Genomic DNA, 14,739 nt, shown 5'->3' with positions numbered 1-14,739 from the left:
AATACTTTGCTGGTGTTGTTTAAAAAGTCATTTATATTACATACTGCATAATGTAATACAAACAGAAGGTGTACAGCTCTGTTTTAACTTAAGCAACATCAGAGTATAACTAGAGCTTCCACTCAAGTAAAAGCAGATGTCAAAGCTGTTGTGAAAACAGTTTTTCACGTGTTGGTGGTGCCACAGAATATTATAGAACACTCAACCCTCGGCAAAATGAGTCGCAAGTACTGAATCACAGGTAAACCTCACTTCATCAAGTGCATTGTGATGCTGTGTTGATGGAGATGTTTTCTTTCTGAAGAAAATTAAAATCAGCATCATCACTTGTTTCAAAGTGCAGCATCCTATACAGTAAAACCCATAATAAATGTGTTAGAGGCTAAAATCAGACTTGTTTGTACTGCAGGCCTATCACTGTTAAACATCATCAGTATAATGAAATCCATGTGCAAAAAAGTCATCATTTTAATCTGTACCTGAGACATACTGTAAAATACCTTCTAAAGTAGCAGCTAGAGCCAACTGTTTAGCTCAGAGTGACAGTGGCAGCGTGTGTACCTGCAGCTGAAACCAGCTGCTGATAGCACTGATGCCACAGAACGTTAAACTGATATTAGTAGGCAGCCACCAAGAAACACTGCATTTTGCTAAGCAGGACCTTGGAGCACTGCATCTTAAAGAGAGAACGGCACTAAGCTTGCATGCCACAGCTTAATATGTTTTATAAAACACACTACAACAGCAGTGACAATACAAGCTGAATGATTTTCTGTGTATTCAGACAAGTAATGACATTACAGAAGAAAGGCAGTGCTAAAACAATACTGCCACTCAAAGTATCATATTCTCTTACAACATAGCATCACATTCCCAGGCTCTTCTAGAGAGAATTGTTTGTGAATTTTAGCACCAGTGTAGGATATTGTACACTGCAGTGATGAATGAGGAGCACCAGAATCTGTACCACAGCCAACAGCACATACCTGGCACCAAAGATGTCTTTCTTTGCCAGATCGATGCCCGCAATAACCTTGACTCTAAGAACACGTGATTCCTCCTGAAAGAAGAGAAGACATAAATTAACATATAAGAATGGTGTTATAACGCACATATTTTACAATGACTATGATGTATGTAAGAATGCTTTTTTAGAAGTTGTATTTTTCTGAGCAGAGATCGACACCAAACATTTTCTTGGATTTGGATGGAGATGCACAGTATTGTGAAGTGCAAAGGAACATTTTCTATAGATTGACACCATTTTATCAGTGCAGTATATAACTAGCAAGAAATAACTCAATTGAGGATGGAGCAGTTAAAGAGTAGCTTCAAATCACATTCATATTTTTTGTAACTGTCCATTTGCCACATTTGTATATTTGCAATAATTCTGGCTCTTACAGCCATTACTGTACTCAAATGCTAAGGTTCGTCACTTTTTGAGTGATTTGATCTGAGTTCAGGAGCAGCTGTCCAGATATTGTGGTCAGATTCTCTTAGATACGTGTAACACATGCTGAGCAAAGTGTCTGTATACAGTAGTTGTAAGAGCCAGTGCCATCTAGTGAACAGCTGGGAGTCCAGTTTCCTTTACGCAGTAGCTGTCACTAGATGGGGCAGACTCATCTACAGGAGCCTGAACAGAAATTAATATTTCTCTCCCTCTCTCCCACAGTTCTCATTCTCATTTCTCCTGAATCGTAGCTTGAGCAGATTTACGGTCTCATGTGTTTTAATATATATGTTTTTACAACGTTTATAAATATCTAGAAACAAGCAGATATTAGCAGATCATGTTTCAAGATCAAAAAAATAAGTAATTATTCCATTACTACTGAGAATTATGGAATGAAGAACTATTATTTTATTTAAAAATATTTATTTATTTTGAGAAAACAAATCAAGAGTAGTGTCCATTATTGCTTATAAAGATCCTGAGTATAAAGGTTTATTATGGCATTGCAATTTTACTATGCTTGCTTACAATTATTTAGCACTATTTAATCTGTTGTTCTTGCTGTTTGTAAAATACTGCTTTGCTAATAGAATATTCTGCATATATGTTTGCTGTTTATGTACAGAAATTGATACACACAATAATATAAACGTTTCCACTATACAGAATTTCATTTAAAAGATGGTAAGACAATTAGATGAATTATTGTTGACAGAAATACTGGCGTCTGATTCAGTTTATATAATATAGATGAAATAACAATGAAATCAAAGTTTAATTCTAGCACAGTGAATAGTATTGTACATTGAAAATACGGTTGTAAGTGAACTTATATATATTTCAAATGAACTGCACTTTAAATCATATTATAAGAAGTAATTTACAATAAGTGACAGCTAAATTTGGCCGGGACCATGTAGAAAATTCATAGTATCAGAATATTTGTTTAATCCAAGTTAGTTTTAATGAGAATTGACTGTATTTTGCAGCCATGGTCTCACTCACTGGCCATTTAAATACTTAATAAACTACAGTGAGTACCTCACAACACCAAGCCAATCTTCCAAGCAGTGTGTGTGTGTGTATATATATATATATATATATATATATATATATATATATATATATATATACACACACACACACACACACATACAGTGGTTTGCAGAAGTATTCACCCTCTGCAAAGTTTTCACATTTTGTTGGCTGCTGAGCGTACTCCACGACGCTTTCAAATTAGACTGTACATGTAGAATCTCCACAAACTAATCCACATTGATAAAGTTAAAAACTGCATATAGAATATAAATAAGTAAGATTTACAGAGAAAAACAGATTAATCTCAGTTGCATAAGTATTCAACCCCTTTGCTAAATCAGCTCAGGTGCAAATGATTAGTTTGAAAGGTCACAAAATTAGTGAAATGGTTTCAGCCTGTGTGTACTCAAAGTGGTTAACTTGTAGATAATTTCCCTCAGATATATAAAGACTTTCAAACTACAACTCACATAGTGATCCAACAAAGCAACCATGAAGACCAAGGAGCTTTCAAAACAAGTCAGGGATAAAGTGGTAGAGAGGCACAGAGCAGGAGAAGGGTACATGAAAATTTAAAAGGCGCCGATTATCCCTCTCAGCACAGTGAAGTCCATCATTAAGAAGCGGAAGATGCATCAAACCACCCAGACACTACCCAGATCAGGTTGCCTTCCCAAACTGAGCGGCTGGGCAAGCAGGAAACTGGTTTGGGGTGTCACTCTGAAGCCAACAATGACCTTGAGAGATCTGCAAAGCTGTGTCTGAGATGGGAGTCAGTGTTCACACATCAACAATAAGCCGGTCCCTACACAAAGCTGGCCTGTATGGACGGGTGGCAAGAAAGAAGCCATTACTCAAAAAGCCTCATCTTAAAGCACATATGGAGTTTGCGAAAAAGCATGTAGATGATACTGCAGACATGTGGAAAAAAGGTTTTGTGGTCAGACAAGACAAAAATTGAACTTTTCGGTCTAAATTCCAAGCGTTACGTCTGGCGCAAGCCCAGCACTGCCCATCACCCAGTCAACACCATCCCAACTGTCAAGCATGGTGGTGGCAGCATCATGTTATGGGGATGCTTCTCTTCAGCAGGGACTGGGAAGCTTGTCAGGATAGAGGGGAGAATGGATGGTGCAAAGTATAGTCAAATCCTTGAGGAAAACCTGTTTGAGTCAGCCAAGACTCTGAAACTGTGGAGGAAATTCACATTTGAATGACCCGAAGCACAAAGCCAAAGCCACACTGGAGTGGTTGAACAAAAAGAGAATTAATGTTCTTGAGTGGCCCAGTCAAAGTCCTGACTTGAATCCAATCGAACATTTAGACTTGAAGACTGCAGTCCATCAACGATCCCAAACAAACTTATCAGAACTGGAGCAATTTTCCCATGAAGAATAGGCAAAAATGTCACTATCCTACTGTGAAAGGCTAGTAGAGACCTATCCAGAAAGACTCATGGCAGTAATTGCTGCAAAAAGTGCTTCTACCAAGTACTGACTTAAGGGGCTAAATACCTATGCAACCAGTAAATTTCATTTTGTACATTGTCTTTGCAAGTTTTGCTGACATATATATATATATATATATATATATATATATATATATATTCCAGTTAAAAATTACTTCATGTAACTGGCATTAACAATCTTTGGAAATTGAAGGAAAAGTTAAAAATGTTGAAAAAACAGACAGAAATGAAAACAAACAATGAACCATTGATATCTATTCTGTCAATGATGTAGTAAATTCAGAGTCTGCGAGAAACATTTTTGCATGAAAGCTGCAACTATCATTGAACCTTCCGGATCAGCATTACATATTGCAACGTTAGCTGCTTGGGGTCGAAACATTAGGATACCCTGAAATATGTTATATTAGATATATTTTAAGGTTTAAAGTTATTGACAAAGGTTAAATAAATCAAGGATTTTTGAGTTATGCCATGGCATGCTAGAATGGCTGAAAAATGGCCACTCTTGAAACAAATTCCCAAAGGGTGTGTAAGACATACCTACATGTTTAAAGTTTGTGAAACACTTAATTTTGCTGCGGTAGCCATGGAAACAGAAGCAATTTATAAAATCCCGGGGAAGCTTAATTACCTATGAGTCACTAACAATTAATAAACAATTAAAAATATGCATTTAGACATATAGTTTACATGCATTACATTTTGAATACATTAATTAAAAAACAATTAATCTGATTAGGATTTCAGATAACTGTAATTAATGAGCCTGAATCATCCTTGACAACTGAAGGCAAACAAAAAAAATATGCTTTTGAAAAAATTGGCTTTTCAATACCAATAGTACATACTGTTTGCCCATTTGATCACATCTGAATCAATAACAATGCGCTAGTTAACTAAAAATGATAGCGCCTTGTGTGAAATGTGAAATGACTTTTCCTGCCTACAGTAAAGTACTACTAAACATAGATTAGTTCAGATGTTTTTTTTTTTGTTTTTTTAATTACTTTTCTATTTGAACTCTCACTCCCTTGGTACAGCACTCCCATTTTTAGCTAAGAACAAACCTGTTCTTCACTAGCAGGCTTTCGTTTCTTTAAGGTCACATCCAAAAGGCTACTCCCTGAGGTGTTCAAACTCAGTGGGTAACTCCTTGTTCATCAAAGCGCGCAGATTCATCTGCTGTTGGTGTAATTATATACTTGTACAAGCACGTGCCTATAGGGCTGTGTACTGCAAGTGCCATAATAGTGCTATGGAATTACATAGTTGCAAGCTGTCATGTTTCATCTGTGGGTAAATAACAACACACACAGGTTATGTGAACAATCTGTATACTGTGAATATATAAACTGAACCCAGCTCTTAACTGAGATAAAATGGTGTATCATGTATACAAATTAGAAGCTCCCTTTTACATTTGAACCCGGCCCTGGACATTGGGAGGTAGTTACAGAAATAAAAAGTATTAACACCTAGAAAATAACTTTAACGTGATACTTTTTTTTTTTTTTTTTTAAATAACTCATGAGTTAAGCTTTGTGAAAAGGGTATACAGTGGTTAGTAAGTTAAACTGAACTCTGTAAAAAAAATATATGTGAATGGATTGAGGGCTGACTCTTTGAACTGTGAGCCGTCGTGGTCATAACTGAGTATATACCTTTCTACTGTACTGTGCTACCTTTAACGCCTTTGTAAAAAGCAATGCAACATGTTCTAATTTGGATAAACTGAGTGCCGACACTGTTCAGAAGCAGGTTGCTTCAAATTTCCCTTTTCTCCAAGTCAGCTGTATTCCATATATAGGCTAGACGGGGAAAATGATAAATTCATGATAGAAAAAAGTCACAACAGCAATTTTAAGAACATTAGCTGTATTCTGCTTCACCTTAGAAAAAAGTTTTGAATAGTCAGCATCATTCTCCTCAAAAGCTACAACTTTCGTTTTTGTTGACATAATAATTGAATTATTTTCCAGTACTTGCAGTTCCCGGTATCCTGACAGGAAGAGTGCACTTCAGTCTAATCTATTTCAATTAGAGCTTGCGGTTGCTTCATCAAGTACCTCTGGTAACAATTTGGAATGTATTTCTTTATAATGAAAATGATCATAACCCTTTAAAAACATATGCATGGTTGAGACTTGTGTTTCGATATTGAAATCCTTTTGTTTCTTTAATTTCCAACCATGCTTTTTATGGTGTTGTATGGTGTTGATCCTTGATCAAGCTTACCTACAATCAGAATCTGTGACTTAGCATTAAGTGGGAGAAACGAAAGACAGCAAACAGCCACCTGTCCACAGTATACTCCCTAAACCTGTTCTCCCTATACTACTAAATATCCATGGGTTCAAATAAAAATAATTGTGCACTTCTCACATGCAGACCGTCAGAATTTGTAATGTCTGCATTAACATTAATATAAATAATAAGGAAATAGAATAACCGTGTCTGACATGGAATAGGCTAGCAGTAGACTAGCCTGTGTTTCACTCATGAATGTTTTTATTTGTTTTAAGGTTAAAAAAAAAAAAGGTTTTGCAATATTATACATCATCCATTCACATTAGTGCTGATGAAAGGTAGCACCAAGAGCACCAAATACATACTGTATACCTAAAAAAAAAATGATCCAATGCTATTTGTTTGTAGGAATACATTTGTTTTGCACAGGTGTTGGCAATGCATATACAATTTTCATTCAAAAAATATTTGTTGAACAATAGTATGAGTAAGCATATGATTGAAAATAACAATAAAAAAATAAGGTTACTGTGATGGGGTGCTAGCTCGCCCCTATAAATTTGTGTTTTGTTATTGTTGTTATTTTTACTGTTTTCATTATGGTTTTTGTGATTCTTGGTTTGTTTTGGATTGGCAGGGAGGGGGTTAAATTCCTCCCTGTAAAATACATGTGAGAATGTGGCTGGAGCCTTAAGTGTTTAATTGTTAATTATTAGTTAATTGGGCTCCAGCCACAGACTATAAAAGACAGCTGAAACCCTTTGTTAGGGAGAAGAGGTTTTTTTTGGGTGAGTTTGTTTGTTGGTGTGCTGTGCTGTTTAGTAGTTTGAGAAAGACACTGTAGTGAAGGCTAATGCCCAGCCTACATTTCTGTATTTTGTTTGAACCTTTTTGTTGGCCCTTGTGCCTATTTATTTGATTATTTTTTTGTTTAATAAAGATCATTATTTTGCCCTTTTCACTGTCTCTGAGCCTCAAACCTCTGTCATCCTGCCACACTTGGTGTCAGAAGTGGACTCATGTACCCCGGTACGCACTCATCTGACTGTAGCCTGGTTAGCAAGTCCGGGGCAGACTTGAGACTGGCAGGGGAGAGTGTAGCGTGCATGGGGGAAGACAGCAGTAGGGCTGGTAGGTGACGTAATCACACACAAATTTATAGGGGCGAGCTAGCACCCCATCACAGTTACCTTTTCCTGATGGTGATGTATTTATCCCTCATAAGGTAACCTGGGGTCTATTCGGACCCCACGGTGCTTTATTATCAGTTATTATGTGGATCTAGTGACTTGATTTTTGTTTCCTTTTAGGTAGTTGTCAGGCACCCATCCTGTTACACTATGTAAAGGATAATTCTAGTCCAGGTAGCCTGGTTGAATTTCCCAAATTGTTTTAGGTTTGGGGTCTGTATGGACCCCAGGTGTAGTGTATCGGCAGGTCCAACCTTCTCGCGTGAATATCTCAGGCACCGTAATAGCCTAAGCGATACTGCAGCAAATCAAAACTAAGGCTTGAGTCATGTGACATGAGTCAGCTCCTAAGTTTCGTTTGTTGCCTATTACTTGGTCGCTTCAACAGATAGCGTTCCGGTTTCAACGTCATTTAAAAGCGCAGACTTTGCACTTTCTATTGATGTCAGGCATGCCTGTATGTTTACTTTCTACCACCCCCTCATTCAGTGCTCCAGTGCTGTGAATCGGTAGGTGTGTTCAAGTGCCTGTAACTCGAAAACGAAAAGAGCTAGGAACACAGTCAACATACCAAATGAAAGAGGAGGTTTTGGATTTTCCGATGATATCTCACGTTCCTGTGACACGTTCCTAGAATAAACTTCAGCATCCAGAATACTGTGGTGCCTTCAATTGCTAGGAGACAGCTGTGCACATTGGGTGTCTTACCCATTTTGCATAAGCAACACATTATACCAAACGATGGCTAGAAGTGAAGGAAAAGCAACATAAAAAGTGTTCATGTACACATTTTCATTCATTCATTTACTCCAGTTATATGTTTTTATTGCTGGGGTCCGGTACAACCTCAGGTTACCAGGAAAGTCAGTTTTCTGATGTGTCCTTATGGAGGGTTAAAGTTTCAAACTATATCATCTCTGAACTCTGTCTGCTTGTGCAGGTGTGATAGCCATTCACTGAGCTGTGGTTGCTAGGCGATCATGGAATGTACTATATAGTGTCTGCTTAGGATATTTGCTTTGGGAAAACATTACATAAAAAAGATGGGAAAAAAATCACCATTTGAATACGATTCCAATCTACATTTGTGTTCTCTTACTGCTGCATGAGGATTGTTCATTTCAACAACATGATATATGATATGAAGTCCACTTTTCTGTATTCTGGGCCGAATGGACCACTGATTTGAATCCCTGACACACCGTAGCATAACAGCAATTTGCATTGAAAAGTTGATTGAAGTTAATTGAAATCTGGCTTTTATTATTTGTTTTATACATTAGAAAAATATATGCTGAATGTAAAAGCATTATATATATATATATATATATATATATATATATATATATATATATATATATATACACAGTGCCTTGCAAAAGTATTCAGACCCCTGACCAATTCTCTCATATTACTGAATTACAAATGGTACACTGAAATTTCGTTCTGTTTGATATTTTATTTTAAAACACTGAAACTCAAAATCAATTATTATAAGGTGACATTGGTTTTATGTTGGGAAATATTTTTAAGAAAAATAAAAAACTGAAATATCTTGCTTGCATAAGTATTCAACCCCCAAACATTAATATTTGGTAGAGCCACCTTTCGCTGCAATAACAGCTTTAAGTCTTTTGGGGTAAGTATGTACCAGCTTTGCACACAGTGTCAGAGTGATTTTGGCCCATTCTTCTTGGCAGATTTGCTCCAGGTTGTTCAGGTTGGTTGGACGACGCTTGAGGACCAAAATTTTCAAATAGTGCCACAGATTCTCAATGGGATTGAGATCAGGACTGTGACTGGGCCACTGTAGGACATTAACCTTTTTGTTCTTGAGCCACTCCAATGTTGCTTTGGCCTTGTGCTTGGGATCATTGTCCTGCTGAAAGGTGAATTTCCTCCCAAGCTTCAGTTTTTTAGCAGACTGAAGTAGGTTCTCTTGCAGTATTTCCCTGTATTTTGCTCCATCCATTCTTCCTTCAATTTTATCAAGATGCCCAGTCCCTGCTGATGAGAAGCATCCCCACGGCATGATGCTGCCACCACCATACTTCACTGTAGGGATGGTGTGTCTTGAGGCATGGGCAGTGTTAGGTTTGCGCCACACATAGCGCTTTGAGTTTTGGCCAAAAAGCTCTGTCTTGGTCTCATCTGACCACAAAACCTTTTCCCTCATGCTTTCTGGCAAACTCCAGACGTGCTTTCAGATGGTACTTTTTGAATTACGGCTTCTTTCTTGCCACCCTCCCATACAGGCCAGTGTTATGCAGAGCTCTTGATATGGTTGACTGGTGCACCATTACTCCACTCCCAGCCACTGAACTCTGTAGCTCCTTCAAAGTGATTGTTGGCCTCTTTGTGGCTTCTCTCACAAGTCTCCTTCTTGTTTGAGCGCTGAGTTTTGAGGGACGGCCTTTTCTTGGCAGTGCCTGGGTGGTGTGATGCAGCTTCCACTTCCTGATTATTGATCCAACTGTGCTCACTTGGATATCCAAACACTTGGATATTATTTTGTACCCTTTCCCCAATCTATGCATTTGTATTACTTTATCTCTAACTTCTGCAGAATGCTCTTTGGTCTTCATTTTCCTTCAGGATTCACAGCCTGACTAATGATCCTTCAACAGTGGGGTTTTTATCCAGAAAATGTGACAGCAACTTTAATGGTTCACAGGTGGAGGCCAATGGTAAGGTAATTGTGTCCTCGTTAGGGCAATTTCTTTCATCGGTGTAAACTGGGAGCTTCCACAGCACAGGGTTTGAATACTTTTGCAAGCAAGCTACTTCAGTTTTTTATTTTTCTTAAAAATATTTCCCAACATAAAACCAATGTCACCTTACAATAATTGATTTTGAGTTTCAGTGTTTTAAAATAAAATATTAAACAGAACGAAATTTCAATATAACTTTCTTTTTGTAATTTAGTAATGTAAGAAAATTGGTCAGTGGTCTGAATACGTATGCAAGGGACTGTGTGTGTGTGTATATATATATATATATATATATATATATATATATATATAATTAAAACCTTGCTGCTGCAGGTGCTAACTAAACTTGGTCTTCAAAACCCTTACAATCTGCCTTATGTGGGAAGCTTATCTTCTTTCCCTGAGACAAAGCACAAAAGTCTTTACCAAAAGTACAGGTTATCTTCATCTTAGCTTTCCAATTAATAAGCACAGCTTCCCATGTCCTCCTGTGGTTTCATTCTCTCCACTGAAGGCATTATAGAGACATGTCTTTTGTTGAGGCAATGTTTTTCAGGGAGCTTGATTGGAAGACAATGGTCCATAGATGTAAAGCCTTTTTCTAACAATCATGATTGTCAATCTTATCAAGATTGTAGCCAAGAACAACTTCCCATATTAGTAAGGGCAGCCACCCCTTTGATACGTACTTTCAGCCCTCATTGTGCGGTTGCTCACATACACACTGTCACACAGTTCAACCTCTTTAGCAAATCATCCTGTGGGAAAAGGATACCTGTTACTTCCGAAGATTGTCTCATCTGGAACCCACCTACATACAAAACCGCTTTGCTATCTATTCATTTTGTCAACATTGAAAAGACTGGAACCGAGAGAGTAAGAAACATTGGGCCATCCCCTGTCAGTCAGCCTCTCTCACTCTTTATCAGAGACTACTGGATGTGGGTCAGAGCAGTTTCTATGACAGTATTAGATCATTAACCTGTTATGTTCATGTTTGGGGATTCACTAGTTAAAGATTTCCTAATAGGGCCCTGTGACAGAGAACGAATGAATCTTTGTTATAAATCTCCCTCCCGACCCTGTGAGGGCACTGTGTAAAGGGAACAGTGTGCCCTGGACTGGATGGTTTGACAGTTCATTCCAGGGTCAGTCAGAAGTCAGCCATTCAGGAAGGGGGCGGAGCCACAGTACACTAAGTCATCGCCCCAGACGGGAAGCGATGTGGAAATCGCGTTTGAGGAAAAACGATTGCACTCGCTAACCAAAGGGGTGTGGCTGAAGGTACTAAAGGGGAAGTGGCCGAGTGAACTGCTCCTTTGTTATGGTTGTGGACAAACCACTGAAGGACTGTGAAAGTATCAGGAGTGTTTAGTGTTTGTTTGTTCTGTCATGCTAATTTGTAAACGTTTATTCTTGTTAGACGGCTAACACGTACCAGGAGCTGTCACTAAAGGCCAGCACCAACCTGGACTGGAATTGTGACCATGTCTGTGTTCTGCGTGTGTATTTACAAACATTATTATTTCAGGACTGAACCCCGGGGTGGGGGTGGGGGGGTTCTGAGCATTACACATCACTGTGTATTGCCAGTTAATATTGTTTACAGTTGTCAAGTGATTTAGGATTATAAATAAACCACCATTACACTGTGAACGTTGTTGTTTGTCATTACTTGAGCACCGCATCACCTCTACACCTGCACACTGCAAACCACTTGGCCACAGGCCCATTGTTTGCATTTAAATGAAGCTTGATGAGGGAAGCTTGATAATGTGATTAAAATTCAATACATTATAGCCTTGTTCACTCTTGCATTTTTATACCTGTATTGTTGCAGAACAGTATCACAACGTCTGTTCACACTGGAGTTGTTACTAGCATCGTACCGGTATAACTGAATCATTACGAAACCCAGACAAGAGCATGTTTCATACTGGTACAGTTGTGATATGACTGAACAGATCAGTGTGGACAGGTGGATCGGTACGACAACGGAATGGATGCATGCACACACTTACACCAAGGATATTTTATAGATTCTCAACTCTGCCTTTACTTCCATCATGTTTGTTTAATTAATGTATTGATTTTTTAAATATTTACAGATAAGTTACAGTAGTAAAAATATATAAAAACTGATGTCTAATACCAATAAATCCAAGCTTTATAATTGCACCCGTCTACTCTAGCACTGCGAAACGCTCATCTGTTTTCTGCGCACGCGCCATCTGTGGTACTACTTTCAGAAAAGTGAATTTTTCGTATCGATTACGATATGTCATCATTGCCACAGGTTATGTTTTTCATCAAGACACCCTGGGCAGGTTTTATATATTTTTAAACATCGATAATATAAGTTCAAAGCAGCTCAATCCGATACGGCTCCATTGACGGTCAATAGGAAATCTTCTCCTGAGCTCTCTATACCCCACAATCCTTTGCGCACAACATGACGGAGGTCCCCATAGAGAATCAGTGGAGTGTGTAATACAGGATATCTTTGATATAATTGTATCAATATAAACCAGCTTAAATGTGGCCAGGTAGCCTATATCGCAACAGTATCAGTCTTGTACTGGTGTTGAACAGTGAGTTAGGACAGACATGTTAGCGTATCTGTATATTCTAAACCAAAACCAATTTTACCAGAATCGTTCCGATACAAGTGTGAACAGAGTTTAGTCAGTGGACGTTTTGGCTGTTGTTTTAGAAAATCTGGTTTAGTGTTTAACAGAAATAATATAAATCTTAAGATCCAGATGAAATACCAACCACAAGCAAGACTAAATAACGCACTACAGTGTCACTTGAATAGTTGTATGTAGGCAACAATAAAGGAATAGTAATAAACACACAGTAGTATTTCTTACAATTATTTGCCAGCTCTGCCAGACAACTATTATTATTATTATTATTTATTTCTTAGCAGACGCCCTTATCCAGGGCGACTTACAATCGTAAGCAAATACATTTCAAGTGTTACAATACAAGTAATACAATAAGAGCAAGAAATACAATAACTTTTGTTCAAGCAAAGTACAAGTATGACAAACCACAATTCAATAATACAGCAGATAATAGTGATAGTTACATCAGGATATGATTAAATAGTGATAGTTACATCAGGATGTGATTAAATACAAAGTACTACAGGTTAAACACTTGGCAGATTACAGTATTCTGAACTACAGTAAAACACATATATAAAATAAAGATAAAGAATAACAACTGTTTAACGCTTTTATTTGGGACTATATCACTGCTGGTGCATCACCTACTGCAGCTCTATCCATGGAGCCTTTGATCTATTGCTTTCTCAAATAAGGTAAAGTTTATAAATCTGTAAAATTGATTGCAAGCTATTCATACAGAATTGGCAGTTCTGTGATTTACTAACCACAGCTGAATTGAGTAACACAGTTTTATCTAGCAGTCATTCATATGAAGGTCTCAACATACAGTACAGCTGCTTTTCCACTGCATAAATTAGAAGGTTAGGGTTAACAAAGAAAACCTCCCTAGGAACAAAAACAGGGTTTACTGTATAACAACAGAGATTAGTTATTAACGCTAATCTAGGACTAGCTAATGTTACCTAAGGAAAGGTAGTCAAAGATTAGCGTTGAAACCAGACACAATTGTTTACCAAGAGGGGGTTTTAAAATGGTTTGCTGGGTTGTGCATAGATATTTGTACAAAGTGAAACATCAAGTGAATTGATCAAGTCTACAAATGCCTCAACACATCTAAACTCTAGTACCTTTAGGCTAATACCAGAAGGAACTGATCGATTCACCCTCTTTTATATTAAAAAAAAAAAAAACACTAATGAACCCACAAGAAAATCTCAAAAAGCAAACCAAAACCCCAGTAATGGACTAAAACTACCTCTTTGTGCAACCCAGAACAGATGGAAAAGCAGTGTCAGAATCTGCGCTTTGTTTAAACATCCACTATTGCTGCAAAAGAGGTTTAACCCCTGGGTAAGGCAATACATCGCCAAGTTACATTTCCCCATGACATAACAGGTTGCTACAATAAAAAGGCATTTGCCATTCTAACAGGGTTTCCAAGCTAAACAGTGCCGATACAACTCAAGTTTAATAAAGTTCACAGTCAGATTTGGTTGTATAAAAACACCCTCTGGACCACTGGAGCAGAAAACTGTAAACAATGTGTATCTGATGATGAACTGCAGATTAAATCTGACATCAGTCCTCTGGCATGCCTGGGACAAACACTTCCATGCCCCCGAAAACATAAAACCATCAGAGGTTAACATTTTTTTTGTTTTTATTTTTAGGGCCCTTATTTACCTACACCACACGGCTCCACAAATACTACTGTTGTGTAGGCACTTTAACAGGCAAAGACCAGACCAGAGCAGCTGCTGTATCAGGATTGAAAAATATTCAAGTGTTAAGTCTGCTTCTATCATCAGCATCTTGCAATTGTGATTTGGTAGTAGAAACATTTTAACGTAGTCAGAACAGACTGTAAATGACACACAGTGGTTGGAAGTAAAAATCGGGTTTGTGCATATGACATGCCAATTAGTCATTGTCACATGTTTCGTGAGGGGTCTAAAAAGTATTTGGATATTGAGAAAAGCAGTTGCGC

The 14,739-nt window shown here is 37.8% G+C and overlaps 1 protein-coding gene across 5 annotated transcripts in view; it reads right to left on the bottom strand.

Annotated features, from left to right (window-relative positions):
- LOC131696598 (E3 ubiquitin-protein ligase NEDD4-like) overlaps positions 1–14,739 on the bottom strand; it is a 158,186-nt gene that overhangs the window by 115,231 nt on the left and 28,216 nt on the right. For all 5 annotated transcript variants that reach the window (XM_059024633.1, XM_059024635.1, XM_059024639.1 and 2 more), the window contains exon 2: positions 987–1,060. In XM_059024633.1, coding sequence (XP_058880616.1) covers positions 987–1,060 — 74 coding nt within the window. The remainder of the gene's footprint in view (positions 1–986; positions 1,061–14,739) is intronic.

Source organism: Acipenser ruthenus, chromosome 1 (assembly GCF_902713425.1).
Source record: "Acipenser ruthenus chromosome 1, fAciRut3.2 maternal haplotype, whole genome shotgun sequence".
In the NCBI taxonomy this organism is placed as follows: Eukaryota; Metazoa; Chordata; class Actinopteri; order Acipenseriformes; family Acipenseridae; genus Acipenser; species Acipenser ruthenus.
The sequence above is the reverse complement of the archived record's forward strand: the minus strand, read 5'-3'. Positions and strand labels throughout refer to the sequence as shown.